Source organism: Antrostomus carolinensis, unplaced genomic scaffold (assembly GCF_000700745.2).
Source record: "Antrostomus carolinensis isolate BGI_N321 unplaced genomic scaffold, ASM70074v2 scaffold3293, whole genome shotgun sequence".
NCBI lineage: Eukaryota > Metazoa > Chordata > Aves > Caprimulgiformes > Caprimulgidae > Antrostomus > Antrostomus carolinensis.
The window spans coordinates 59,976-71,411 of NW_010307202.1; the positions used below are offsets into that span (position 1 = coordinate 59,976).

At 39.2% G+C, this 11,436-nt stretch overlaps 1 protein-coding gene across 1 annotated transcript; it reads left to right on the forward strand.

Annotated features, from left to right (window-relative positions):
• The first annotated feature begins 1,297 nt into the window (after positions 1 to 1,297).
• GZMA (granzyme A) lies at positions 1,298 to 6,441 on the forward strand. Its single transcript, XM_010165344.1, has 5 exons — positions 1,298 to 1,358; positions 2,083 to 2,230; positions 3,903 to 4,041; positions 5,243 to 5,515; positions 6,283 to 6,441. The coding sequence occupies exons 1-5, from the start codon at positions 1,298 to 1,300 to the stop codon at positions 6,439 to 6,441; spliced, it is 780 nt and encodes a 259-aa protein (XP_010163646.1).
• The last annotated feature ends 4,995 nt before the right edge of the window (positions 6,442 to 11,436 follow it).

Sequence of the window (11,436 nt, forward strand, 5' to 3'; positions counted from 1 at the left end):
GGAGCTGTCACCATGTCACATAGGTGACAGTGTCTCTGATGAGTCACAGCAGTGACAAAGAGCTCTGCTGTCTCTAAAAACAGCTCCACATCTGCCTTCTTCAGAAAAATCACCAACAATTACCCTCTGTTCCAGAAGGGAGGGCAATTGCAAATTTGAGACAGCTGTCTGTACAGGTCTTAGAATCATCACAGAATCACAAAATGGTTTGGGTTGGAAGGGACCTTAAAGATAATCTAGTTCCAACTCCCATGCCATGAGCAAGGACACTTTCCGCTAGATCAGGTTGCTCAAAGCCTCATCCAACCTGGCCTTGGGCTAACTGAGCTCAAAGATGGGACACAGCCAGAACACAGAAGCTTTCTTCAGGATTACTGTAGTGGCACTCAGGTCTTCAAGAAACCTTCCAGGCTGTGTGGTAGTAATACTTCACTGAATGTACCTACATAGTTAACAGAATATTCCATATTCCAAATTACTTACTATTGATGGAAGTTATTTCTATCATTTGGGCATATATTTGGAAGTCTGGAACTGTGCCTTTACAAGCCTCTAATAAGATTTATTTGGTTTTCAGGGCTCAATGCATCTGCCTAAAACTATGCATTTAGTAGCATTTGAGGTACTGTGAGTTTCCCAGACAGGGCTGGCAAATCTGACATAGCATCTACAGAAACCCATGGCCTTTGCAGCAGGAGGCAGATGTAAGATACCTTAAGACACTTTAAATGGCATTATACCCTTAGCTCTAGGCCACTGAACTACACTCAGTGCTGTACAGATGCTCATCCAGTGGAAAGCTAATGAGGTAGGATCAGATGCTGAAAGGAACAAATGTCAAGATTCCTTGTCCCTGAGGGGCTCCTGAACAGTGCAGATAACTCTCTAACGGGGAATAGGCTGGGATTCATCTCTGACCTGGAGGACATCTGGGGTGCCTAGCATGAAACTATACGTCTACATGTGGGCAACTGAATCAAGCCTAAATTTATGTGAGCTGAGTCCCACTGTGTAACCGGACACATAGCAGCTTGCAAGGTTTCACCCCAGTACTTGTGTATTAGCTCTCTGCAAATGCTACAAAGAGAACATGAAGGGGGGCAGATCCTGTCTTCACACCACAAACAGATGATGCAGTTTCTCACTAACACATCTGCTACAATGTTGGGGAGGTTTTTTGCCTTTGTCACAGTTACAAATGTCAAATATCCGTAAGAGGAAAAACAAAACCCACATCCTTTTCATTTAGAGATATATATATTAAACAGTCAGTAAGAGTGAGCATCAGACAGAAATCATGGGAGCTTTCCTCACTTTGTCCACCTCTGCTGCTGTCATTCTCCTGGTAATTCGTGGAGGTAAGTGCCCAATCTGATACTTTTGAAGGTAAACGCTGATGTACAGAATTCCAGTTAAGCCAACATGTATTAATGTAAAGGAAGTAGTCACATATAAGTCCTTATTATTAACTCCTTTCCACTGTCTGCATGAGTTTGATCTTTCATACGAACAAAACAGTTTCTGAATGGGTAGTATTAATGAAAGCTGCACAGGGGACAGGCTATTTGGAGGAGTGCAGAGGAGATAAAATAATTATTATCTGACCTTTCTCTCCAGAGGCATACACATACATCAGTCTCTTGATTTTTTTGTTTTTCTGGAAAACAGGTTCATGTAATGTGACTTACATTATATAGGCCAGTTTCCAGGTGTCCGCATAAGTCACATATTGTACATTTATGGTGCAGCAGATCTAAGGTTGCTACTCACAATGAAAGCTAAGAAACTAACCACAGCAGCGAACTTCAGGAAAAGAAATCCAAGCAAGAACAAAAATACTTCAGGATTTTTCTGGTTAAATCTCATCCCACTGATCTAATTTTGGTCCCATTGAAACATACAGAAGCAGTACTGCCAAGCAATTTTTAAAATCTACCTTGAAGACCAGCATTGTGACATATGTACATACTTGTGTGTCTGTATACTTTGTAATTTCATTAACTGTTTTTTCTAAGAGACTTTGAGGGTGTTACAGTATTTGTTAGCCCAGCTGCTTGTATGGTGGCTTATTTTTATTTTTAGGTTTGTGTGTGGATATCATTGGAGGAAAAGAAGTAGCACCACACTCAAGACCATTTATGGCCCTAATCAACGGAGCAAATGGAAAATCTATTTGTGGAGGAGCTTTGATCAAGGAAAACTGGGTGTTAACAGCTGCCCACTGTAATGTGTAAGTTCTTACTCTGATTCAGAGATCGTCCTTAGCGAGTATCCAGTGTCTCTGTTCAAGAAGGAAAGTTAATATCCCTGGTGGTTTTGTGTATTTAGCATTATCATTATCAAGTTCTGATTACTGTGTTTTATAATATATATTGACAAATGTTTCAGTAAGTAAAAATAATACAACAAGGTTTACTGATCTTCACTATTTCTGTAGAGATATTTTACAAGTTTCTAGCTGCATGCAAGCACAGAATAGCAACACTGAAGTAGTGAATTTGAGGGAAAGATATATCCCTGTTTTCTCAGTCAAACAGTGCACTAGGCCAGAAGACTGGCCAGTCTAAATAGCTGCTCAGAAAACAGCAATAAATTCTTGTCATTTTATTTTGCAAAAGATATACAGTTCACCACACAAAGAGATAGCATGCAGTTACACAGGAGCAAAAATCCTCCAGATGACAGGAGACACTGAGAGATCTCTGCTCTACTGGACATGTTGGTTTGTTAGCCAACTTTTTGTCTTCCTGTTTGACTCAAGATGCAAATATCTGTTTGGCACGACAAAGTCCCTCAGTGAGGCAAGATGTGAGGTTTAAATTATGTGCCCTACCCCTTGCCTTTGCGGGGAGAACTTCAGCTGCTGCAGAGCCAGACCTCACACAGGCTCTGTCAATGTCTAATCTGGGACCAATCACCGGGCTCTGCAGACATCAGAGAAATGTATCCACCTCTCCTGTCCCTATCCATACAGCGAGATATATGGGACCTACTACAAAGAGAGCATAGAGCCCAAAAGCTCTAGTATTAACCTTAGGTAAAGGAGATTCCAAATGAGATTGCATTTAAGAGACAATACAATAAATAATTAACCTAATGATGCTCAGTGAACAGTCTGACAGTTCTTAATAGCTGAAGAAAAGGACCAACATCTTCTTCAAGGTGCTGTTTGCTGCAGTAAGTTGCAAATGAGGCCCAACCTACACATCTGCTCAAAGAACGTTCTCCCGTTCAGCTGTAACATACATTTCTCTCCCACAAACTCTATTTGTGGTCTGATACAAAGGTCTGCTCGGTCTGCTTGACCAAGGAGTGCTAGACTCTTGGTTTCTGTACCCCAGCAGGCACAAGATACTGAACTGTCACCACTTCAGTATCTAGTAAGTATATGAAGTTGCAGAACAAGTTAGAGAAATTGAACGAGTGACACTTCACATGAACTCAGAAAATGGTGTTGAAACGGTGTCAGGGCAAAGCAATGCTACAATTCAGTCCAGTTGAGATGATCTCTGAACTAACAGTGCTATTCTCCTGAATTTTCAGCACAAATTACAGAGAGCACAGTTGGTGAGACCACTACCAACAGCAAAGCTGATGCATCCACCCCTCATTCAGTTCCCAAAGGAAAACAATAGGGGTAGGATGAGAGTCAAGTACCTGAACCCTGCCTATGCTCTCAGGAAGCTGAAAATAGGATAGCACGAATTTTGATTCACTGAGTCAAATTTTTTTAAACAACTTGTGAAAACAGGGTAATCTTTTCTGTTTTTCTAAATTACTGTTGCTTTTCAGGCCTAAGAAAAGAGACTTTGTAGCAGCTGGACATTATAGCACAACATTTAACAGCAAATTATGGCATTACAGCAGGTGAATCCCACTAACCATATTGTCTTTCTTCTCAGGGAAGGAGGCAAAGTAATTCTTGGAGCTCATTCACAGAAAGCAAGAGAAAGAGAAAAGCAGGTTTTTCAGATTGCAAAACAAATTCGCTATCCATGCTACTGTTCCAGCTGTAAGGAAAATGACATTATGCTGCTGCAGGTATAGACTTACACCTCACTTACAGAATATGCATCTCCTATGATGTACCAGTTTCTTCCTTCTTGTGAGGGAGATAAGCCAAGGGAGTTTCTAGTGACTTTTTTTCCTGGGGTGATATAGTCTGGTCTGCTAATACAACAGACTGGGGAACTGAGGATGCACAGGAAACTAAGGCAATCAACAATTCTTGTAATGCATGCCAATGCTAGTAGAAAAATTATGAAGCTTAACCAAGATATTTTAATTTCTGGCTTTTCAGTGAAAGAATAAAAACTGTCTACAGAAAGAAGTATATTTCACACATAAAAATAATTTGGTTTAAAATCATAATATTCTGTCTGAAAAACAGTTCTAATAAAAATTTCTGACTTCTCTGATTCTCAATTTTTCCAGCTTCAGAGATTACTGTTATTTTGTCCTCCCAAAGGTCTGAGAGCCAGAGAAGTAAAATAAGGTATTTTTTAGAGCTAGTATTTCAGCAGAAGATAAATGGGTTTTCATGAGACAAAGAATACCCATTTTCCTCATCCTTATATTGATTACATAAATCCTGCCACAAAGAATTTAGGAATTGCAGCAATCCCCCCTTACCATAATGGAAAAGATCCAATGGTTAACGTGCAGGGGCCTCTGTTAGACTCTGCCCCACTCTGTTGGGGGCTCCAGAACTGTGTCCAGTACTGGAGCCCCCATCACAAGAGAGACCTGGAGCAGCTAGAACGAGTCCAGAGAAGGGCCACCAGGATGATCCGAGGGCTGGAGCACATCTCCTACGAGGACAGGCTGAGAGAGTTGGGGCTGTTCAGCCTGGAGACGGCCCCAGGGGGACCTTATAGTGGCCTTCCAGTACCTGAAGGGGCTACAAGAAAGCTGGGGAGGGACTTTTTACAAAGGCAGGTAGTGACAGAACAAGGGGAAATGGGTTTAAGCTGGAAGAGAGTGGGTTTAGATTAGATCTTGGGAAGAAATTCTTTCCTGTGAGGGTGGTCAGACACTGGAACAGGTTGCCCAGAGAAGCTGTGGCTGCCCCCTCCCTGGGAGGGTTTAAGGGCCGGGTGGATGAGGCTTTGAGCAACCTGGTCCAGTGGAAGGTGTCCCTGCTCATGGCAGGGGGGTTGGAACTAGACAATCTTTAAGGTCCCTTCCAACCCAAACCGTTCTATGATTCTGTGATAATAACCGTTTTCCTTACCTTCTACAGCTTCAGAAAAAGGCAAGCCTTAATAAAGCTGTGCAGCTCATTCCCTTGCCTACCTCAGATGATGATCCCAAACCAGGAACAACTTGTACCGTAGCAGGATGGGGAAAAACTCACAATCATCTGAGAAAGTTTTCTGATACCCTAAGGGAGGTCAACATCACTGTCATCAGTAGGCAAATCTGCAACGACAACAATCATTATAAAAACAACCCTGTAATAACAGACAACATGATATGTGCAGGGGCTAAGAATGGAGGAAAGGATTCATGTTCTGTAAGTATATTTACTGTCTATATCCACATAGATAATATTAAAAATAAAATATGAAGTGCTAGCTTTTAGACATTTACAATTTCTGCCTCTCTTCAGTTCAATGAATAACTTCATTTAAAATGAGTGAAGTTACAAAGGCTTGTTCTTCTAAGCCTTAAAATCAAAACTTCTGATTGATAAATTCACCTTCACAGACTTTAGATATTGTGGTTTTATCCAGGCAAGGCAGATAGCTATTCTCTTTTTCAAAAAAAAATATTTTAATAGAAAAATCTCCACAAAATAGCTTACAAGCCCATTCAAGCAGTTCACATCAGTGGAACAGCTTCTCTGATGTCAGAGGGCTTTGTAACATGTTTTTCTGATAAAAAACATTTTGACTGGGCCCCAAGTCAAATGCACAACTACCACATTTTAAAAACTATAAATATTGAATTAACAAAGTTGCAAAAAAAGTGCCAATTTCTAGATACTTTCTGCTTTTCAAGAGAAAGGTTTCCAGCTTTTTATTTTCATATTCACAAAGACTATTTCTCAGCACTCAGCTATAGTAATTCCCCATTACCCACACCTGAAAGGTCAGATTTAAGTCTTTTTTTCTTTTTTTGCTAATGAAAATGTTAACTTCCAAGGAGAAAAAAAAAAATCCACAATAGCACTGTCTACACTTTTATTTCCTCCATGCAACTGGTGCAAATTTTATTTAAAATAAGCATTTTTCAGCCTTTTGTAAATTTGAATGACATTTTTTGTTCCCCTTTTTCCAGGGGGATTCTGGTGGACCTTTAAGATGCAATAATGTGATGAGAGGCATCACAGCTTTCGGGAAGGCAAACAAGTGTGGTAGCGTTGATGGCCCTGGTGTCTACACTCGACTCACAAAGCAATACCTTCAGTGGATAAGGAAAACCATAGGGGGAGCCTAATATATTGGGTTTTGACCAAGTGATTTCCTACTTTGTACTTGTTTAACAATATCTAGTTTTGAAATACGCTTTTAAAAATAGCTTCATTTTACTGGTAAAAGAGGTATTCCCACGGTGAATTTTAGCAGCTCGATGTCCTTATAGATGAAAATATATATGATTGTTTTCAGGGCAGATGTGATCTTAACAGGGCCAGAACACAGTACTCTGCTACTACAACAGCATTTGTAGCTCATACTGTCAGCGATGGAGTCATTTGACGGGTATTTGTGACTTCTCACATTCTTACGTTGCCCATTCAGACTAAGCTCTATGTGGATGAGCACTTCCGACCACGAATCTCATCCAGCTGTTTGTATCCTCACTGCATACTCAGTATATACTGCACTCTTCTGTATCTTGACTTCTGTAAATAACACTGAAAGTTAGTGAGATGTTAGGTACAACTCCAGACAGATGAGAAACTTGGTAGTTTCTCCACAGCTGAGCTCCTGATTTCACAGGTGTAGAGGACTGCTAAGCCTCAGAAAATTAAGTTTCAGCAACTGCATTTGATTGTAGGACCTAGTAACTGTGCATTTCCTAACTGCCTTGTATTTGAAACCTCTATATTTCATCTGTTTATGTACTTTGCATTTAGTAAATAAATGGCAATAAATATCTAGTGCTTGCAGCTGTCAATTTATCTGGAAAGCTCCATCTGTTGCAGTACAGTTAGTCTGTGTACATAATGTTTTGGATGTGCAATATGTTTGCAGAATGCACCACGAGCAGCAATATCATGTCAAAAAATCAGCTGAAAACCCATCCTCCAGAGAAATGACAGAATGTGTCTCAGCTGGAGTATCAGTATGATGAAGAACTGCTCATAACATAAAACAATCTTAATTTTATGGTGCCACTACTGCTGTTTTAGATAAGTAGTGAAATTTTTAAGGGCTTCAACAACCACTTGTCAAACAGCAAACAGACATTTTGAAAAATGCTTCTGCCCACCTCTGTATTAAGTCTTGGGCACTTTCAACGCCATGAACACCTCAAAAAGGGCTTGGTTTTATTTTGTGTTGCTTTGGGGGTTTTTTACTTGGAAGCAGGCATTAGCTGAGAGAAAACAGAGGATGTTCAAAGGGTGTATTTATTGTATTTATTTACTGTATTTATTTTAACTTAAAAATGATTGCTCAGTTCATCATGAGCAATTAAATATCACTTATGAACACAACATGGGAAAATACAGACTACAATTTTTTTACACAACTGCCTTCACCTGATCTTGTTGAGAAGAAACAGTAGTTTTGTCATAGAGAAATAATTAAGGGTGGCGAAGGAGAGGTCCTAAACTACAGGGATCTTGACTGAAAGTGTCGATGCTCAACATCATCCTTAATGTTTTCTGTGCATTACAAACATTACACAGTCAGAACTTTTCACATTCCTTATTCTTTTTCCTAAAATGTTTGTTCTGACTCTTGGGCTGAACACACAAACGAGCACACAAACACAGAGGCACACACAAGACACAGAAGCAAAGCAGGAGCAGAGAGAAGGATTCCCAACCAAGTAAGATTGCACAGGTGAAACCGAGAGGAGAATTTGCCCCACTGACTGGTACTGACACCCAAAGTGGTGACTTTGATTCTGTCCTTAAACACACAGGAAATAAGTATGACTACTACCAAACCCCTGCTTAGGAAACAACTGATTCTAAAAAACTTCAGAAAACAAAAATATCCTTATCAATCTAGTGAAAAATCTGTAGATGATCCTCAAGACAACTGATCACCTGGGGCTATTTCACTCGTCCCATACATTAGTCTTACTTCACTTCTTTTCTCTGTGCCCATTTTTTTCAGGGTCTCTCTCATCCCGCTGTAGTATTTTTTTCATGTTACTGCTTCCTCTTTGGTCTGCTTCATCCTCTTCCCTGGAAGTCCGAGGTAGCATCCTTGTCAGTGGAAAATCTCACTCAAAGCCTATCATTCAGTATTTCTTCATTTTTCAGACAGTAGTTCTGACTCAAGTGGGGTCAGAGGAAGAAGAGGTTCTGACCAAGGAGAAGTTGACAATGCATCAAGAAACATGCAAGAAAAAACGTGCAGCCTTCCTCCTCTAGCTTGAAATTTAGGATCTACCCCAAAATACTTCTAAGAGGTTGTTTGGTTGGTTGTTTGGGGTTTTTTTTAATATGAGTGTTATTCAGTTAATTATGCAAAATGAGCCAGTGGAACTGGACTTACATGGTATTTACATGTTTTATTTAAAACATTCACCACTGCTGTAGTGGAAACCTGGAGAAAAAAGCAGAAGCAAGAAGATATAACTGAGTTTTCACCTAGGCTGTGGCTTTCTCTAAACCAGAGGCATGAACCCATTCCAAGCACAGCTCTGCCACTATAGGATGGATCCCATGCAAGATTAAGTACTAGCTAAGAAAAATGTTATCATCAGTCAATGTCATTTTGGCATCTAGAATGTAACTATTTCTTCTCACTGTGGGTATATGAGATAACTGGGGGAAATGAACAGGCATAGACTGCATTACACAAACTAATGCAACATTTATATAGGTACCATCAAGTCAGATCATATAGTGGCTGAAGAACAGGGAACTGCCTGCCAGAGACTGTTTCATGCATTTATGTGCAGAAACAAAAGGATTCCCTAGCCTGAGTTTCTTTAATCCATTTCATTGCATTACAGGTAATCACTTTGTCATATTTGTATACCTGGGAAGACACATGCTCTGTATGGGCAATGAAGTTTTTCCTCTTGTAAAAACGACCTTTGTCCTGAAGTTTTGGATTCCATGCATTGTACAGTGCTCAACATTGGGCAGGACTGTGGGGATGATGTCCTGAGTTCAGGATTAATTTTACTTAATCCTCTGTGCCACCTCTGAAGATTCAGCCTTTAGTGCATATAGACCTCAGGTGCAGGACAAGATGACGTCTTAGAAATGTGTTCTGATTTCTGTCTAAGTCTGGGCCTGAATGATATACCAGCCATACAATAGGCAATGAGCTAAAAATATAACATATTCTACAGGGAGCAAGTCAGGATTTCACATTTTTCCCAAGACTTCATATGTTAAGACCTTTGCATTGGCACAATGAGGCAGTTATGCAAGAACAATGATCTACTTTAAGCAACTGCACACTCCATACCTGCAAGTATTCAGTAACATTACCTGCAAAAGATTAGTGAAGCAGAATCATGCTGCCTACCCAAGTCCTCAAATTCCTTTTACAAGAAAGATAGATATTTGCCATGTGAAAGAAATCGACAGTAAAGGAGTCTACCTAGAAAAGAAGTATATCCAGAAAAGGCACTCCAATATATGTTTAATTTCACTCCAGATTAGTCACAGTCTGGAATTTAAATGCATGCATAAATGCTTTCTCAGATATGGTGACAGAATAGAGATCTACAGATCAAACATACAAGATTCTCTCATATCTAAGGGCTTTTGGTTAGTTCTGCTGAAATCAGTGCCTTCTCTCACTTTTAGATATTATGCTAAAATAGTTCAGGGGCAATACAGCTTGACCAGTCAATAATGAACAAGCATAATTAACTAAGAAATGAGTACTTCTCAGTCTGAAATAATTGTATTTTCTTATTTTGACAGTTGAGCATCCAACAAAATATGCTTAGCTTCAATACTGACCAGCTCATTCCCCACCACAGCCCCCCTCTCCTGTGTTACACATCTCTTCCTGTATTTGGCAAACAAATAGTATTTAGGTACAATCGAAGGAAAGAGAGAGAATTTCTGTGAGAATCCAAAAAGTATATGAGTAATTCCACTACTTTTTTCCCATTCAAAAGAAAAAAAATGTTTTTAAGATTTTGAAAAACTTTTAAATTATTTAAAATACTATTTTGAATATTTAAATCAGATTCTAAATGTTTGATAAATTCTGCTGCAACAAACAAGCTCATATGAGAAGACACAAAATAAGTTATTTCCCATTCTTAGACGTAAGCTTCTTGGTAGTCATTTCTCAACTGATAATCAACCCTCCCACTTTCTAACCTGTTTTGAAGACCACACAAGATGACATCAGAAACCAGCCATTTAGTAGCAGATTTATTGTAAATTAACACCTTACTAGGTAAAAAAGATGAGTGGTCTCAACGTTGCAGACCTAAAGTTAGCAACCACATGATTTATGAACAGCAGAAGATGAGGTTTTAAAAATTATGAGAACCAAAGACATGACAGTTTCACATTCGTTTCCATGAAATACTTTTGCCCCTGTTAACACTGCCTATCTCTTTTCATGCATTTGATCACAGCACAGTTCTCCACGGGATGACACTGCTCTACTCCCCTAATCTCTCATTCTATCCCCTCTACAGGAAATACTCTAAATAAATTACAAACAGAAAAAAATAAATAAATAAATCCAAACAATACAAGTTTCTGAGCTCACAGGGATTTTAATATGCAAATACAAGAGTGAATCCTTACCACTTGCCTCTGGATAATAATCATGAAAGCAAAGCTCCAAAACTGTCTGTGGATATAACATGTTTTGAATAGCACTACTGAGTTGCATCTGAATTACATTTGAAGACCAGTCCTGCCATCGTTACTTAGCTTTGACAGGATACAAGTCTTACACAGGCAAACTTCTGTTAAAATCCAAGAGGTTTGGTCCTTGTGCACACTAAATAAGATACATAAGAGGGTAATAGCTGCCAGGTTTGCTGACACCCAGAGTTAAACTGGTACACTTAAGGAATGAATGAACTAAACGTTGTGTTTGATCCAAACAGCACGCTTCTTTGACTATATCCATCTGGTTTATTAACCAGTTGATTACACAATTATGCATAATAACAGAATTATTACACAATTATTTATATTTTCATTGTCAAACATAGTAGGTGGGTTTACAGAAAGGAAATAATTAAAAATACAGTAAAGACAGTTTACTAACTAAACTAGTTACCATTACCACTACACAAGCAATAAAGAATTCCCTAGAA

Coding starts and splice junctions, on each gene's coding strand:
- GZMA (XM_010165344.1), top strand. CDS start 1,298: ATGGGAGCTTTCCTCACTTTGTCCACCTCTGCTGCTGTCATTCTCCTG. Junction 4,042..5,242: donor ATGACATTATGCTGCTGCAG/GTATAGACTTAC, acceptor TACCTTCTACAG/CTTCAGAAAAAGGCAAGCCT. Junction 5,516..6,282: donor GAGGAAAGGATTCATGTTCT/GTAAGTATATTT, acceptor CCCTTTTTCCAG/GGGGATTCTGGTGGACCTTT.